Here is a 19,607-nt window from a genome sequence, read left to right on the forward strand (position 1 = left end):
AGGCTTGGTGGGTCAAAAGGCCTGTTCCCAAACTGTACTGTTCGTTGTTCCTTAGACTCCAGGGTAGTGCCAGTGGTCTGGAGAATTGCAAATGTTACATTCCTGTTCACCAGCATTACACCCTGGACCAACCTATATTTAATGTAATGTCTTCAAATTTACAGATGACATCAAGCTGGATGGGCGAGTGAACTGTGAGGAGGATGCAGAGATCCTTCAGTGTGGCCAAGCTAAGTTAGTGGGCAAATACACGGCAGATACAGTATAATGTGGCTAAATGTGAGATTATCCACTTAGGTAGAAAAACAAGGCGGCAGACGACTATCTAAATGGCTACAAATTGAAAGAGGGCAACAAGACCTGGGTGTTCTCATACACCAGTCACTGAACGAAAGCATGCAGATACACCAGGTGGTAAAAAAGGCAAATATGTTATAGGTATGGTCATCGAGTTGTAGAGGTTTACAGCATGGAAACAGGCCCTTCGGCTCAACTTGTTGGTCTTCAGAGGAAGAGACTTCAAGTAGAGGGGAAGGGATGTCTTGCTGCAATTATACAGGGCCTTGGGGAGACCACAACTGTGCAGGTTTGATATCTTTATCTGATATCTTTCTCTGTGGAAGAATTTCTTACAATAGAGGGAGTGTAGAGAAGGTTTACCAGACTGATTCCAGGGATGGTAGGACTGACATATGAGGAGAGATTTAGTTGGTTAGGATTATGTTCGCTGGATTTCAGAAGTATGAGGAGGGAGTTTCATAGAAACATATAAAATTCTTGCACAACTAGCCAGGGTTGATGCAGGAATGCTGGAAAATCTCAGCATGTCAGGCAGCATCTGTTAGGAGAGTTTTTAGTCCAGATGATCCTTTGTCAAAGCTAAAAAGCATAGAAAGTGAGGGATATTTCTAATGTGGGATTGAGGGCTTTATGCCTGTGGGGCCATGGGACTGGAATTTAGGCTTTATGCCTCGGGTCGGGGGACCGGAATTTGGGCTTTAAGCCTGGAGTTCACATGTGGTTTGTGGGGTGGCTTTAGGATTGGCAAAATGGTTTTTAGTTCTTATCTTTCAGGCTAAACAGAGCATATTGTCACTGACTAGGAACTGTCCCTTGAACACGTCCTCCTTTCCATCAAGGATGACACCAGGACTGATTCACAGCTAAGTGTGAGCAATGTTTCTGGGTCGGCACGCTGGCACAGTGGTTAGCACTGCTGCCTCACAGCACCAGGGACCCGGGTTCAACTCCAGCCTCGGGTCACTATCTGTGTGGAGTTTGCACATTCTCCGTGTCTGCGTGGGTTTCCTCCGGGTGCTCCAAAGATGTGCGGGTCAGGTTGGTTGGCCATGCTAAATTGTCCCTGAGTGTCAGGGGGATTAGCAGGGCAATATATGAGGTTAAAGGGGTAAGGTTTGGATGGGATTGTTGTCGGTGCAGGCTCGATGGGCCGAATGGCTTCCTTCTGCACTGTAGGGATTCAATGATTCAGAAGGATTTCGACAAGGTCTCACATTGTAGACAACTATGTAAAGTTAAAGCGCATGGGATTGTGGTAGTGTCTTTATTTGGATCGAAAGCTGGTCAGCAGATAGGAAGCAAAGAGTTGGCATAAGTGGGCATTTGTCCGATTGGCAGACAGTGACGATTGGGGTATCTCAGGGATCTGTGCTAGGACCCCAACTGTTCACATTATTGATGAATGATTTGGAAGAGGGACGTAAATTGATCTCCAAATTTGCAGATGATTCAAAGTTGGATGGGAGGATGAGACAGGCTGAGTGGGCATATTTGGCAGGAATAATAGGAAGGCAGATTATTATTTGAATTGGTGTAAATTGAGAGAGGTGGATACTCAGAAAGACCTTGGTGTTCTCGTGCGACAGTCACTGAAAGTAAGTGCACTAAGTACAACAGGCAGTAAAGAAGGCAAATGTTATGTTGTAAAAGCAAATTACTGTGGATGCTGGAATAGTATGTTGGCCTTTATACCAAGGGCATTTGAGTATAGAAAGAGTGATGTTTTACAGCAATTGTACAGGGCATTGCTAAAGCCACACTTGGAGCAGTGTGTGCACTTTTGTTGTCCTTATCTGAGGAAGGATGCGCAGCGAAGGTTTACCAGGCTGATTACTAGGATGGCAGGTCTGTCATCTGAGGAGAGACTAAATTGGTTCAGATTGTATTCATTGAGCAGATAAGGCCTGGGTGGGATTGTTGTCGGTGCAGGCTCGATGGGCCGAATGGCCTCCTTCTGCACTGTATCCAAATGTATTCACTTAGAAGAATGAGAGGGGATCTCATCAAAACTTATAAAATTCTATCAGGATTAAACAGGGTAGATTCAGAAAGAATGTTCCCATTGGTAGGAGTCATAGTTTGAGAATAAGGGGGAAAACCCAGAGAGTGGTGACTGTGTGGAATTCACGACCACAGAAAGTAGCTGAAGCCAAAAGATTGTGTGATTTCAAGAAGAAATTAGATATAGATCTTGGGGCTGAAGGGATCAAGGAATAAGGGGAAGGCGACATCAGGACATTGATTTTGATGATCAGCCATGATCAAAATGAATGGCGGAGCAGGTTCAAAGGGCTGAATGGTCGACTCTGCTTCTATTTTTCATGTTTCCATGTTTCTATGTCAGCTTAGCCTCAGTGGTGGGGAGCTTCTCGAAAGGATAATTCGGGAAAAAGAATAACAGTCACTTAGGCAGATGCATATTAATTAAGGAAAGCGAACATGGATTCGTTGAAGATAAAGAGACAATATCAAATAATTCTAAAGGGGTTGCAGGAGCAGATGGATCTGGGTGTACATATAACAAATCATTAAAGGTTCCAGGACAGGTTGATACAGCATACAGTATCTGAGGTTTTAAGAAGGACAAGAAGCTCACGTTAACCTGTATAAAACTCTGGTTCAGCCTCAACTGGAACATTGTGTCCAGTTCTCGGTGTCAGACTTCAGGACAGAGGTGGCGACATTAGAAAGAGTGCAGAAAATATTCGCAAAGCTGGTTCCAGAGATGAGAAACTTCAGTTTTAAAGATAGATTGGAGAAGTTGGGATGGTTCTCCTTGGAGAAGGTTGAGAGGAGATTTGATAGAAGTGTTCAAAATTATGAAGGGGAGTAGATGGGGAGAAACTATTCCCATTGGAGAAGGACTGAGAATCAGAGGACACATATTTAAGGTAATTGGCAACAGCAACACAATAAGAAACTCCTTCTCACACTGAGTGGCTAGGACCTGGAATGCACTGACAGAGTGTGGTGGGGGCAGAGTCAATCAACGCTTTGAGGGAGTTGGATGATCATCTGAAAATGAAGAATGTGCAGTTATGGGGAGAAGGTTTGTTTTATTTCTATCTCTCATGTCGTTCCAGGAGCCCTGACATTCATTTCCCTGCTGTTTCCTCTTTTTGGATCACCTATAGTTCTGTTACTCCATTCACCTGTGAACATCTTGCCATCCATGATCTTATTAAGGATGATTGAATTGACATCACGGCCTTACTGGGAAACTGGCTGAGCAGTGACATCTTCCTTTTTAATGAAGTCTCTCACTTGGCTACAGCTTCCACCACTCGACCCCGTCAAGACTGACATGACGACGTGGCACTCATCACGAGATCACAACTTGGCTTGACCCCCTACCCCTAGAACCACAGTACCCTTCGGCGCAGAAAGAGGTCATGTGGCCCATCAGGTCTGCACTGACTCTCCCAAACCCACCCACCCACCCTATCCCCACACATTTACCATGGCTAATCCACCTAACCTGCACATCTTGAGACTGTGGGAACACCTGGAGAAAACACACACAGTCACGGGGAAAGCATGCAAACTCCACAGATACCCAAGGTCGGAATTGAACCCGGGTCCCTGGCACTTTGAGTCAGCACTAGTAACCACTGTGTCACCTCTGGCACTTCCTCCTCTTTGAAGATTCCACCTCGTTCCACCCATTTCACCTCTCTTTTAACATCATCATTCTCACCCAAGAATAATAAAAAAATGTAAGATTTATCCATGAGACAAGGTGGCCTTTGAAAAGAATATGCACAGGAAGACAGGTAACATGAGATGTGACTGATAGAATAAATTGTCAAATAGAGAGGCTGTCAGTCATTCACTCAAACCTTGAAAATGTTCTTGGACCAGACACAGAAGAGATCCTCTTGCCCACACAGCTCGTCTCCTTCCCCCATTGGTAGGATTCTTTCTGCCCCGAGCTCCTCAAGTCTTGTGTCAATGGCACGGGCAAAGGCGCAGAAATGTGGATACGCACGTGAACCCAGGCCAAAGACTGCAAACCTGCAGAAATCAAAATCACACGATAACTCTCTACCTCAGGTGCATTAATCAATGAGACACAGATGGAGACGGCAATCATTTCCATGTTAGCTGATACTGTTAACAGTTCTCACTCTTCAGGTGTTGCTTCTCTCTTTTAATTCTGCTCCCATTCCCCCTCTCCTCAAAGAATCCAAACTGGGCCCTCCGCCTCCGCTTCAAACCCAAACCCCGCCTCCGCTTCAAACCCAAACCCCGCCTCCGCTTCAAACCCAAACCCCGCCTCCGCTTCAAACCCAAACCCCGCCTCCGCTTCAAACCCAAACCCCGCCTCCGCTTCAAACCCAAACCCCACCTCTTCTTCAAACCCCAAACTTGGTCGGAATGTGAGTGGTGAGATGAAGAGACTTCAAGGTGATTTAGGCAAGTTGACCGAGTGGGCAAATACATGACATATGCAGTATAATGTGGGTAAATGTTATTCACTTTGGATGGAGAAACAGAACAGCAGGGTACTATTTAAATGGTGATAGATTGGGAAATGTTGATATATAAAGGGGCTTGGGTGTCATAGTACACTAATCACTGAGAGCATGCATGGAGGTAAAGCAAGCAGGAACACAAATAGTATGTTGGTATTCATTGCAAGAAGACTTGAGTACAGGAGCATGGATGTCTGACTGCAGTTGGACAGGTCCTTGGTGAGATTACACCTGGAATATTGTGGTCAGTTTTGGTCTCCTTATCTAACAAAGGATATCCTTGCCATAGAGGGAATGCGGCGAAGGTTCACCAGACTGTGGAATGGCAGGATTGTCGTATGAGGAGAGATTGGGTTGATTGGGCTTGTACTTGCTGAATTCAGAAGAATAAGAGATATAATTGAAATGGATAAAATTCTGACAGGGCTGGACAGATTGGATGCAGGAATGTTGCTTTCTCCGACTGGAGGTGTCTCGAACAAGGGGTCACAGTCCCAGGATGCACGATAGGACATTTAGGACTGAGATAAGGAGAAATTTCTTCACTCAGAGGGCGGTGAACATGTGGAATTCACTACTACAGAAGGCATTGTGATGTCGGAAATGCAGCAGCCAATTTTAACACAGCAAGATCCCACAAACAGTAATGTGATAATGAGCAGATAATCTCATAGAGTCATAGAGGTTTACAGCATGGAAACAGGCCCTTCGGCCCAACTTGTCCATGCCACCCTTTTTTTTAAAACCCCTAAACTAATCCCAATTGCCCACATTTGGCCTATATCCCTCTATACCCATCGTACCCATGTAACTATCTAAATGCTTTTTAAAAGATAAAATTGTACCCGCCTGAAGAAGGGAACGGGTTAATGAACTTTGTAATACGTAGAGATTTGTAAAAAGCATTGTAGAACTTGTTTTCGTGTATCCAAAACAGATGAGAGGAACAGCTGTCCCTGTTGTTGTACACAAACTTATGATTTTCCCAGCTCGTTGTGCTCAGGAATGTGGCTAACCCAGCTAGAATCCATTTTGTGTTCTTTTATATTATGTACTTCTGTTGAACACGGTGGAGCTTTCTCTGATTGTATGATAATAGATTCATATATATTCATTATATAGGCCCCTGTACTTCAGTTAACTTGTTTGTGCAAACTTATAATCTTGTATGCTGGATAAACAAACCACAGATGTCCGCCACATAGAGGCGACAGAACAGACAGCCTTGAGATGGCTACAATTACATGAACTACTCGAAAGACGGAACCGTCGAGGCAGCAATAATTGTGAGAAAATGCGGACGTGACCAGGGCGAAAATATATGTATAAATATTTGCTCTTAACTTGTATTTGGTGAGAAGTCTGGAGACCGCGTTAGGGATCGGACTTCTCCCACAAGCTTGTGAAAATAAACCACTGTACTTTGAACCACGACTAGTCTCAGAGGTATTATTTACCTCCAACAAATTGGTGCCAAAACCCGGGATCTGTTTACGGGACCGGCCGAATGGCCAAGACTGGGACACCGGAATAGAATAGCGAACTTAATAGGGTGGGTCAAAATACAGTGGGTGATCATCTGTGGTGAGAGAGTGTGAGAATGAAAGACGTCTGAACTGAGCACATACGGACAAGGAGGCAATTGACTTTAACACGCAGCCTTAGACCGGTTGTTAAGAGGGGAAATCCCCCACGCGATGGTCAGGCAATTGAAGTGGGTGTAGAGTCTGGAAAAAGGTTGCCTGAGGCGTGATGTTCAGACATGAGTGAGAAAGAGACTGTGTGAGTGATCGCCGGAGTAGAAGGAAAAGCCTTCATGTAAAAGCTGGCTTAATGGTGTAAGCGGGACACTGGGGGATTCTGATCCAACCCCAAGACCGGTGTTGCCGGATTCTGATAAGAGCGATCTAGGAGGGGAGAGCGAGAAGGGAGAATTGAAGACTCCAGGTAGTGAGTATAAACTTATCGGTGTTATGGCGGGACAAGGACAGTGGGGACCCCCGGGGTCCCTGATAAACGAATATATGACTAAGAGGGACGAACTCATTAAACAGATGAGCAAAGGGGGGTGGGATTCAGCCCACCCGCTAGACCAACAACAAAAATGGTTGAAAAAGGAAAAGAAAGACAGAACTAAGAAAATTGGAGGACTCTTAGTTTACCAATTGGCCGGATTAACTGAACAGGTCTCAGTCTTGGGTAAGAAATGGGTTGATGACAAAGCAAAAATTAAAATGTTGGAAGCTTCCATGTGTGTCTGTGTGTGTTTAACAAAGAAGAAAGAAGTATTGTTAATACATCAGTTAGCTGGACTAATTGAGCAAGTAGTCGCCTCTACTATATAGTGGAGTGAAGATAAAGAAAAGATTAGAGAATTAGAATCCAGAGTAAGGGAACTGGAGAAACAAAATCATCTGAGAGAAGAAAAGCAATGGAGAGGGGAAACTGTTCCTCTACCTCCTTTTGAGTCCACACAACAGGGACCAACCGCTCCTCCAGAGGAATGGGAAGCACTAGAACACAACTTAGTGCCAGTAACCTAAGGGGGAACAGATGCGCAGCCAAAGGCAAATTATAAACCCTTCACCCCAGGTGAGAGACAGCAAATAATGGCTTCCCTGGGTAAATTACAACCTAGAAGCGCAAACACTAAATTCTGGGAAGAATTGGATACAATCTGGGTAGGACACCAATTACACCTGAGAGACGTACACCAGCTGGTCAGGGCAGCCTGTCCAGCGGATAAGTGGAGGCAGGTAGCAGGTGGACCTGTCGCTCCTCCAGCACAGGATTATAGTGGGGGACGGTGGACACATGTAGTCGCCCTAACATCGGAGATAGATGCCCAACAGGCACCCTTCACCCAGTTTAAAGCAGAGATTCAGAGGATATTAGGGAATGCTCCCACTAACTGGAGCAGAATTACCACAACAAAACAGTTATGAGGGGAATAATGCACGTAGGAGAGGGATCAGTGAATGCGATAATGAGGGAAACCCTAAAACTTGGGAAATGTTGAAGTGGGAATGCGAGAAGTATGAGAAGGACAAAAGAGAGAGCAGAACAAGAGAGACTGCAAAGGAAAAGGCGAGACCGAGAAAAAGGATTAGAACGGCAAGCCGAACAAAGGAAAGATAAAAAACCGGAGGTATCTGGCTTGCCAATGTTGTTCCAAAATACCGATAGGGATGAACAGGAGGAGCAGGATTGGTGGAATAGACCCAGTGTCGCTGCAAAGACAGAAGGGACTCAAATCAGGTTAAATTGGTTGGTCTGCAGTGTGATAGACCAAAGAGGGGAGTAAAGGGTTAAAAGAAACAAGCAGGCACTGGCTCTGTATGGCAGAGAAAGAGAGAGGATGTAATTGTGTGATCGAGAGCCTCATGTGGTGGAATAGGGTACAGCAGATCAAAGTGAATTGCTTCTCTGTGTGCGAGTTTAATAAATTACTTTCCCCCAGTTGAAATTTTACGATAGTGCGATTGAGAGCAGGGGCTGTTGAAGCCTGTTTGTTCTTGTGGAGTGTTTGTTACAGGCAGTGGATGCAGTGCTTTGCATCTTGGTTTAGCCTCGGGGGGCCGGGGAAGTGTTAAAACTGTTAAAGATGAAAGTGATAAGATTTCTTGAATTTACTTCTGTTTTGAGTTTAATTACAGTTTGGAAGAAAGAAGAATTAAAGTGACCGTCTTAATCAACATTCTGTATTCTCTTTGAATGTTTTACTTTCTTTAATGTTTTAATGTTCAGAAAAGATTTAAACCTTGGAAGGAACCATGTGCTCTTTCCTTTGTCTTGAAGTAGAAATTATAAGAGAGTTAGTTGAGAAGTTAAGAGAAGAAAATAAGTAATTTTGTGGAGAAGTCGAAAAGCAGGAACAAAAGAATGAGGTAAATATACTGTCTATGAGTCAGTTTAAAGTATATCAAGTTGATGAAATTAATCATAGTTCTGATTACTCCAAGTTCCAGCAGGAGATTAATCAATTAAAACCTCAGTAGTTAATGCAGATAACGATGTTGTCGTTAAGTATTTTAAATCTGCATTTGTTGCCAAACATTGCTAAACTTTGTAACACCATGAATTGTTGGAACTTGTGTTGCCATCAACTGGCCATCAGTCCTTTTACGAGTTTCAACTAACATTTGGACCAATATGAAATTCAAGGCTTGTATTATGTTGTTTCGTTAACATGCAACAAATTACATCGTCTAACATTGATGATAGTTCTGACTCGCCCATCCAAAGGAAAACCTGACTACTGTACTAACTTCTGGAGACCAACACCAATACAAATTGCCCAGTTAGAATGCAATATTAAGGTCCACATAATATAGTGATTTACGAACGTCTGATAGCTTGGTATTCTGTAACTGGTTAAAATTATGTACTGCCGTTGGAATTTCATGTGCCATCTATTGTTCAAGGTTTGCCAAATATAAAAACACTGCAAAGCTTAAAATCTGGCTAGTTAAAAAACCAACTGAAACGTTTCTAATCAATTAACTAGTATGTATTGTACCTACTTTGATTTTGATTTGGCGCATGTTATTTTCCTAGAGTGCGGGGGATTTGATCTGGAGCTCAGTTTAAAAACAGAAACAACTTAAATTAAAAGGGTTTGGATATCACAGTTATAGAACATAGAAAAGCTACAGTACAAACAGGCCCTTCGGCCCACAAGTTGCGTCGAACATGTCCCTATCTACGAGGCTTACCTATAACCCTCTATCTTACAAACTTCCATGAACTTATCCAAAAGTCTCTGAAAAGACCCTATCGAAGCCGCCTCCACCACCACTACCGGCAGCCGATTCCACACACCCACCACCCTCTGAGTGAAAAACGTACCCCTACCGTCTCCTCTGTACCTACTCCCCAGCACCCTAAACCTGTGACCTCTTGTGGCAACCATTTCAGCCCTGGGTAAAAGCCTCTTAGAATTCACTCTATCAATACCCTTCAACATCTTATACACCTCTATCAGGTCACCTCTCATCCTTCGCCTCTCCAAGGAGAAAAGACCGAGCTCTCTCAACCTATCCTCAGAAGGCATGCTACCTAATCCAGACAACATCCTTGTAAATCTCCTCTGCACCCTTCCTATGGCTTCCACATCCTTTCTGTAATGAGGCAACCAGAACTGGGCACAGTACTCCAGGTGGGGTCTGACCAGGGTCCTATACTGCTGCAGCATTATCTCCCGATTTCTAAATTCAATTCCTCTATTGATGAAGGCCAGTATTCCATACGCCTTCTTAACCACAGCCTCCACCTGCGACGCTGCTTTGAGCATCCGATGAACCTGGACCCCAAGATCCTTCTGATCTTCCACACTGCCAAGCGTCTTACCCTTAATATTATATTCTTTCATCCTATTCGACCTGCCAAAATGAACCACCACACACTTATCTGGGTTGAAGTCCATCTGCCACTTCTCTGCCCAGTCTTGCATCTTATCTATGTCTCGTTGCAACTGCTGACATCCCTCTACACTATCCACAACACCACCAATCTTTGTGTCATCAGCAAACTTGCCAACCCATCCTTCCACTTCCTCATCCAGGTCATTTATAAAAATGACAAAGAGCAAGGGTCCCAGAACAGATCCCTGGGGCACTCCACTGGTGACCGACCTCCATGCTGAAAAAGGCCCATCTACAACCACTCTTTGTCTTCTGTGGGCAAGCCAGTTCTGAATCCACAAAGCAATGTCCCCTTGTATCCCATGCCCCTTCACTTTCTCAATGAGCCTTGCATGGGGCACCTTATCAAACACCTTGCTGAAATCCATATAAACTACATCTACCGCTCTTCCCTCGTCTCTGTGTCTAGTTACATCTTCAAAAAATTCAATTTGGCTCGTCAGGCATGATCTGCCTTGGACAAAGCTGTACTGGCTATTTCTGATCATACTATTTCTCGCCAGATGTTCATAAATCCTGCCTCTCAGGATCTTCTCCATCAACTTACCAACCACTGAGGTTAGACTCACTGGTCTATAATTTCCTGGGCTATCTCTTCTCCCTTCCTTGAATAACGGAACCACATCCGCAATCCTCCAATCCTCCGGAACCTCTCCCGTCTCCATGGACGACGCAAAGATCATCGCCAGAGGCTCAGCAATCTCTTCCCTCGCCTCCCACAGTAACCTGGGGTACATCCCATCTGGTCCCGGCGATTTATCTAACTTGATGCTTTTCAAAAGCTTCAACACATCCTCTTTCCTAATGTCCACATGCTCAATCTTCTCGGTCCACTGCAAATCTGCACTGCAACTACCAAGATCCTTTTCCACTGTGTAAGTTATGACGTGTAAAGCAGCATGATACAACTGCCACTCGATTATTATACAGTATAAGCACTGCCATATAGACCCGAGAATAAAATCAAATCCTGAAAAGCCTTAACCAATTTTATATCATATATATTGTGTATTGATACAAACATAATTCTGGAGGAGAAAAGGCTATTTATTCCAAGCTAAATGTTGGTGCTAGGGCATTTGAATGCACTTCTTTGTAGGTAGGGAGTGGCATTTTGTGAAGTGCTGTAATGTGGCGCTTGCACGCAAACAAATGATCAAATTAGATATAATGGGAGAGTACATCATATAAAGATCGGAGCTGTAGGGCATGTGATTTTAATGGGGAAAGCAATGTCTTTTGGTCAGATTATATACAAATGAATGGATGTCCAACTGCAGCCAAAAAGTCAGTGCAAAGTGTTATTTGATTCACACTAAGCTTTCTATGGAAGGGGGATATGTAATTAAATGTATAATGCACTCGCTAAAGCTATACAAACATCGGGAAAAATGTGGATATAGGTATTGCCCACTATACTAATGAGATTAAGGGCTACCACAAACCAGACAACCGGATTAACCCCTTACGAACTAATGACAGGACGGGCGATGCAATTACCCGAAAGCATCAGAACAGGTGGGACCGATGGAGGTCCACTAAAAGATAAAATCAGGAGATATGTTTTGGAACTAAGCACCCAACTAAAAGGGATGCGCAAATTGGTAAAAGACAATCAGGAAATAAGAGACCCGGAGAGAGAGCTTGAAATGCTCCCTGATGTCCCAACAGCGGGAAGTCGCATCCTAGTGGAAACCTAGGTTCGCCCTCAAATGGAATGGCCCCTATGAGGTTATCATCAGCGGAGACATCTGTGCCTGCATAGATATGCAAGGCAGGGGCGTCTGGATTGGACTCAGTTGAAAGAATATGCTGGAACTAATTGGAAAAATATGTGATATACTCCAAATGCAGTTATAAACAGACAACGACTGACCTCCAAGCAAGCTGATCGGGTGCGCGGTAAAGTTGCGCGCAGGCGGTACAGCCTTTGAACCACTGTATAACGGTCGTGCGGGTTATTATTAAGTGATCGGATGCTTCTTTTGCTGCTTCTCATGACCCTGCCCCTGTCAGCCACTGAGAGAAAGTATAGATGGAATTGTGAGGATTTAGGGACGAACTACCGTAAACATCTTTGGAACTATGACTTTGTCTATTGTAACCACCCGACACATGGGATAGACCCCTGGGAGGTAACCCGTAGGGACCGTTGCTCAGGATCCCTTAACCGTACCATGTTGCCAACCCTGTTGGAGGGGCGAGGTGATTGGGAACTTCCATGCAATGTAACCTGGTGCAGCTGGAGTTTCCAGTGCTTAATTGAGGAACCAGGGGGGACCTGTGCCCAACAAAGGCAGAGGATTCAGGAGGATGGGTACCTCAGCAAGAGACTTGACCGATCTACGCAGTCATTGCACCAGTCCTCTAGAAACACCTTTGTGTATATGTCTTCATCACGATCAAATCTGAGCAAGTGCTGGGTCTGTTCACACATTCCCACGCACGGAGGAAAGGGAGGAAATCCTTTATTCCCCATCCCTTTATCAGCTCCGGAAATGATAGAATAGATTTTAAATCAGTATGGAACCCAGGAAGGGACAAGGAAACTGACATTCAAAACTCCATCAGGTACCACCATGCAGGGTACGTTTAATCTCAGCAACAGTGATGTTGTTTTAGGGCGAGGGGGCAGAGGGTGTACTTTATCGACCTTTAAGAAACATTACCAACCCAGCTATGACAGATCAGATTCCCCACCCTACTTCGTTGTGAAAAGAAATCTGCCCGACAAGAAATGGAACCATACCTGTTGGCCGTAGCGACTGTATACAGCAGATTAATGTCACTAATGACGCTTGGGCCATAGTACAACAGGTCACAATCCAGTGCCCCACAGCCACTGTCCTGATTAGCCTCTCCTCCGCTTATATAAGCGGGATGACTGCATATAATGGTACCTATTTTGTCTGTGGAAACAATGCCTACCCGTGGCTTCCCTGGAGTTGGGCAGGATCGTGTTATTTGGCATATGTGGTGCCCTATATTCACCATTACACTGACTTACGAGACCACCCCGAGATACACCTGCTCAGGGCCAAGCGAGCTATTAGTGGGACAGAACAGGTCTTCATGATGGCCTACCCACCTTACGAGATGGCAAAGGCAGCACAGGAACTTATACGAATGGCCTCGACCCGAGAGAGAATTGCAAATGAGACTAGAGATGGGTTCAAAGAGGTGAGCACGGCCATATCTGAGATATCAGCAGAGGTTGTAGCTATTCGGACCACTGCGTTACAGAACCGATTGGCACTTGATTATGTGCTAGGAGGAACATGCGCTATAGTTGGCTCCGAATGCTGTACGTATATTCCAGATGCTTCAGAGAATATAACTCGCTTGGCAGATCATATTAAACACGTGGCGAAGACAATACAAGATGAGGGGAACCAATATCGTAATTATAGCCCCGGGCCCGGGCTGGCTGGGGCAATGGTTCGGGTCGTGGGGTTCATATCTGATGCATGGATTGATTGTATTAATTGTAATCGTTTGCTGTGTTTGTATAGCATTATTGAACGCCTGTTGTAAAACAGTAACAGCGCGGATTATGCCAGGCGCAAGTGTACAGGCAGAAGGGGCAGACCTCCTGACAAAGGAGAAGGGCCCATATGCTGGTGACATTTGGTTCTAAATTGGTCATGGGGCCATGCTTGGGCCCGGCCCTGACCAAAAGGGGGGAATGAAGAAGGGAACGGGTTAATGAACTTTGTAATATGTAGAGATTTGTAAAAAGCATTGTAGAACTTGGTTTCGTGTATCCAAAACAGATAAGAGAAACAGCTGTCCCTGATGTTGTAATATGGAGATGCCGGCGTTGGACTGGGGTAAATACAGTGAAGTAGGTCATTTTCCAAAAGCCATATTTTTATTATCTCATCAATATTCACCTCATTAAACATATTCATTTATTGGACTGATTGGCACCATTCATAACGTGCCCACAATGCAGAGGGGAACACCCGAGTGGACATTCGTTTAAATCCCCCTCTGCACAGCTGAGAGACCTTTAATTTCAAAGCCGACAAAAGATCCTTATTCTGCCCAGCAACAGCACGAAGCTGCATTTTAAACCGGCCTTTGGCTAGAAGATCGGGAGATCTGCGACTCAAGACCTGGAGTGGGTTATATGGCATAACCGGACTGTCAATAAAATATTACAGAAATAAAATGGCCAAAGCAGGCAAAGAAACTTAATAAACTAGGATAAAAAGAATAAAAGATTAGATTAAATCCCCCTACACACAGCAGGACAAAATGACATTCACACCTAATCTCGCAAGCATAGAATACAGACACAAAACAGTAGAGGTCGATTTAGATAAGGGGACACATCGAGAGGATAATGGGAAACACATTAAAACACCGGGGCAAGAACAGGCAGTCCCATTAACACGGACACACACCATACAGATGCAAATTGAAAAGTCTCTCAGGGAACTTCCTGACCAGACAGGCCACTTTATAAGTATTGTAAAAATGTATGAGCAAATGTTCGCGCTCGAATTTGGATTCCTATAAATATCCAGAGCAAATGTATAACTATTGAGATCAACGTGGCCAAGCACTGTTTCTAAGCTGGCTACGGGGGTCTCCCTGGGTTCCCAGTAATTGTACAATAAAGAAAAACGCTTTGAACATTGCCTTGCGACTCGACTTCCTTGAATGCACCGGTACAAGGGATTTTTCCCTACAACAACAGTAAGAGTTTTAACAACAGCAGGTTAAAGTCGAACAGGTTTACTTGGTAGCAAATGCCATTACCTTTTGGAGCCCTGTTCCTTCGTCAGATGGAGTGGATATCTGCTCACAAACAGGGCACACAGAGACACAAAATCAAGTTACAGAATACTGATTAGAATGCGAATCTTTACAGCTAATCAAGTCTTAAAGATACAGACAATGTGAGTGGAGGGAGCATTAAGCACAGGTTAAAGAGATGTGTATTGTCTCCAGACAGGATAGCCAGTGAGACTCTGCAAGTCCAGGAGGCAAGCTGTGGGGGTTACTGATAGTGTGACATGAACCCAAGATCCCGGTTTAGGCCATCCTCATGTGTGCGGAACTTGGCTATCAGTTTCTGCTCAGCGACTCTGCTCTGTCGTTTGTCGTGAAGGGCGCCTTGGAGAACGCTTACCCGAAGATCAGAGGCTGAATGCCCGTGACCGCTGAAGTGTTCCCCAACAGGAAGAGAACAGTCTTGCCTGGTGATTGTCGAGCGGTGTTCATTCATCTGTTGTCGTAACATCTGCATGGTTTCCCCAATGTACCATGCCTCGGGACATCCTTTCCTGCAGCGTATCAGGTAGACAACGTTGGGTGAGTTGCAAGAGTAGGTACCGTGTACCTGGTAGATGGTGTTCTCACGTGAGATAATGACCAATCACCACGCAATCACCAGGCAAGACTGTTCTCTTCCTGTGGGGGAGCACTTCAGCAGTCACGGGCATTTGGTCTCTGATCTTTGGGTAAGCGTTCTCCAAGGCGCCCTTCACGACACACGAAAGCGCAGAGTCGCTGAGCAGAAACTGATAGCCAAGTTCCGCACACATGAGGACGGCCGAAACCGGGATCTTGGGTTCATGACACACTATCTGTAACCCACACAGCTTGCCTCCTGGACTTGCAGAATCTCACTGGCTGTCCTGTCGGGAGGCAATACACATTTCTTTAGCCTGTGCCTAATGCTCCCTCCACTCACATTGTCTGTATCTTTAAGACTTGATTAGCTGTAAAGATTCACATTCTAATCAGTATTCTGTAACTTGATTTTGTGTCTCTGTGTGCCTTATTTGTGAGCAGATATCCACTCCATCTGACGAAGGAGCAGCGCTCCGAAAACTAATGGCATTTGCTACCAAAACATCCTGTTGGACTTTAACCTGCTGTTGTACACAAATTTATGATTTTCCCAGCGAGTTGTGTTCAGGAATATGGCTAATCCAGCTGGAATCCATTTTGTGTTCTTTTATATTATGTACTTCTCCACAGTGGAGCTTACATGTATGCTTTCTGTGATTGTATGATAATAGATTCATACATATTCATTATATAGGCCCTTGTACTTCAGTTAACTTGTGCAAACTTATAATCTTGTATGCTGGATAAACAAACCACAGATGTCCGCCACATAGAGGTGACAGAACAGACAGCCTTGAGATGGCTATGATTACATGAACTACGTGAAGGACGGAACCGCCGAGGCAGCAATAATCGGGAGAAAATGCGGACATGACCAGGGGCGAAAATATATGTATAAATATTTGCTCTTAACTTGTATTCGGCGAGAAGTCTAGAGACTGCGTTAGGGATTGGACTTCTCCCACACGGTTGTGAAAATAAACCACTGTACTTTGACTCACGACTAGTCTCAGAGGTATTATTTACCTACAACACCGCCTCTACTACTACCTCTGGCACCTTGTTCCAGACACTCACCACCCTCTGTGTGAAAAAATTGCCCCTCTGGACACTTTTGTATCTCTCCCCTCTCACCTCAAACCTATGCCCTCTAGTTTTAGACTCCCCTACCTTTGGGAAAGGATATTGACTATCTACCTTGTCTATGCCCCTCATTATTTTATAGACCTCTAGTAGGTCACCCCTCAGCCTCCTACGCTCCAGAGGAAAAAGTCCCAGTCTATTCAGCCTCTCCTTATAACTCAATCCATCAAGTCCCGGTAGCATCCTAGTAAATCTTTTCTGCACTCTTTCTAGTTTAATTATATCCTTTCTATAATAGGGTGACCAGAATTGCACACAGTATTCCAAGTGTGGCCTTGTACAACTTCAACAATACGTCCCAACTCCTGTATTCAATGTTCTGACCGATGAAACCAAGCATGCCGAATGCCTTCTTCACCACTCTGTCACCTGTGACTCCATTTCAAGGAGCTATGAACATGCACCCCCAGATCTCTTTGTTCTGTAACTCTCCCCAATGCCCTATCATTAACTGAATAAGTCCTGCCCTGGTTCAATCTACCAAAATGCATGACCTCGCATTTGTCTAAATTAAACTCCATCTGCCATTCGTCAGCCCACTGGCCCAATTGATCAAGATCCCGCTGCAATTGAAGATAACCTTCCTCACTGTCCACCATGCCACCAATCTTGGTGTCATCTGCAACCTTACTAACCATGCCCCTTATATTCTCATCCAAATCATTAATATAAATGACAAATAACAGTGGGCCCAGCACTGATCCCTGAGGCACACCGCTGGTCACAGGCCTCCAGTTTGAAAAACAACTCTCCACGACCACCCTCTGGCTTCTGTCAAGAAGCCAATTTTGTATCCATTTAGATACCTCACCCTGGATCCTGTGAGATTTAACTTTATGCAACAATCTACCATGCGGTACCTTGTCAAAGGCCTTGCTAAAGTCCATGTAGACAACATCAACTGCACTGCCCTCATCTACCTTCTTGGTTACCCCTTCAAAAATACTCAATTAAATTTGTGAGACTCACAAAGCCATGCTGACTGTCCCTAATCAGTCCTTGCATCTCTAAATGCTTGCAGATCCTGTCTCTCAAAATACCTTCCAACAATTTACCCACCACAGATGTGAGGCTAACTGGCCTGTAGTTCCCAGGCTTTTCCCTGCAGCCCTTTTTCAACAAAGACACAACATTTGCCACTCTCCAATCGTCAGGCACCTCACCCGTTACTATTGATGATTCAAATATCCCGGCTAGGGGACCCGCAATTTCCCCCCTAGCCTCCCACAACGTCCTGGGATATACCTTATCAGGTCCTGCAGATTTATCTACCTGGATGCGCTTTAAGACTTCCAGCACCTCCTTCTCTGTAATATGTACACTCCTCAAGACATCAGTATGTAATTCCCCAAGTTCCCTAACATCCATGCTTTTCTCAACAGTAAATACCGATGAGAAATATTCATTTAGGATCTCACCCATCTCTTGTGGATCCGCACAAAGATTACCTTGTTGATCCCTAAGAGGCCCTACTCTCTCCCTTGTTACTCTTTTGCCCTTTATGTATTTGTAGCAACTCTTTGGATTCTCCTTTGCCTTATCTGCCAAAACAATTTTGTGTCCCCTTTTTGCCCTCCTGATTTCTCTCTTAACACTACTCCTACACCCCCTATACTCTTCAAGAGATGCACTTGATCCCAGCTGCCTATGCACGTCATGTGCCTCTTTCTTCTTCTTGACCAGGGCCTCAATATCCCGAGTCATCCAGGGTTCCCGACTTCTGCCAGCCTTGCCCTTCACTCTAAGAGGAATGTGTTTGCCCTGAACCCTGGTTAACACACTTTTGAAAGCATGCCACTTCCCTGACATCCCTTTTCTTTCCCACAGACTCCCCCAATTAACTTTTGAAAGTTCCTGCCTGATACCATCTAAATTGGCCTTGCCCCAATTTAGAATATTAACTTTTGGGACAGACCTATCATTCTCCGTAGCTATCTTAAAACTAATAGAACTATGGTCACTGGTCCCAAAGTGATCCCTCACTAACACTTCTGTCACCTGCTCTTCCTTATTTCCCAAGAGGAGGTCAAGTTTTGCCCCCTCTCTAGTCGGGCCATCCACATTAAAAACATAGAAACATAGAAAAACTACAGCACAAACAGGCCTTTCGGCCCCACAAGTTGTGCCGAACATATCCCTACCTTCTAGACCTACCTATAACCCTCCATCCTATTAAGTCCCATGTACTCATCCAGGAGTCTCTTAAAAGACCCTATTGAGTTTGCCTCCACCACCACTGACGGCAGCCGATTCCACTCGCCCACAACCCTGCGTGTGAAAAACTTCCCCCTAACATTTCCCCTGTACCTACACCCCAGCACCTTAAACCTGTGTCCTCTCGTAGCAGCCGTTTCCACCCTGGGAAAAAGCCTCTGAGAGTCCACCCGATCTATGCCTCTCAACATCTTCTATACCTCTATTAGGTCTCCTCTCATCCTACGTCCCTCCAAGGAGAAAAGACTGAGCTCCCTCAGTCTATCCTCATAAGGCATGCCACTCAATCCAGGCAACATCCTTGTAAATCTCCTCTGAACCCTTTCAATCTTTTCCACATCCTTCCTGTAATGAGGCGACCAGAACTGAGCACAGTACTCCAAGTGGGGTCTGACGAGGGTTTTATACAGCTGCATCATTATCCCCGGACTCCGAACCCAATCCCTCGATTGATAAAGGCCAGCACACCATACGCCTTCTTAACCACCTCGGTAGGTGGCACGGTAGCACAGTGGTTAGCACTGCTGCTTCACAGCTCCAGGGTCCCGGGTTCGATTCCCGGCTCGGGTCACTGTCTGTGTGGAGTTTGCACATTCTCCTCGTGTTTGCGTGGGTTTCCTCCGGGTGCTCCGGTTTCCTCCCACAGTCCAAAGATGTGCGGGTTAGGTTGATTGGCCAGGTTAAAAAT

At 44.9% G+C, this 19,607-nt stretch overlaps 1 protein-coding gene across 1 annotated transcript in view; it reads right to left on the reverse strand.

Moving 5' to 3' along the window:
• Positions 1-19,607, reverse strand: part of LOC144492779 (nitric oxide synthase 1-like) — a 342,106-nt gene that overhangs the window by 169,799 nt on the left and 152,700 nt on the right. The window contains exon 16 of the mRNA XM_078211199.1: positions 4,140-4,314. Coding sequence (XP_078067325.1) covers positions 4,140-4,314 — 175 coding nt within the window. The remainder of the gene's footprint in view (positions 1-4,139; positions 4,315-19,607) is intronic.

This window comes from Mustelus asterias, chromosome 4 (genome assembly GCF_964213995.1).
Source record: "Mustelus asterias chromosome 4, sMusAst1.hap1.1, whole genome shotgun sequence".
Classification (NCBI taxonomy): domain Eukaryota; kingdom Metazoa; phylum Chordata; class Chondrichthyes; order Carcharhiniformes; family Triakidae; genus Mustelus; species Mustelus asterias.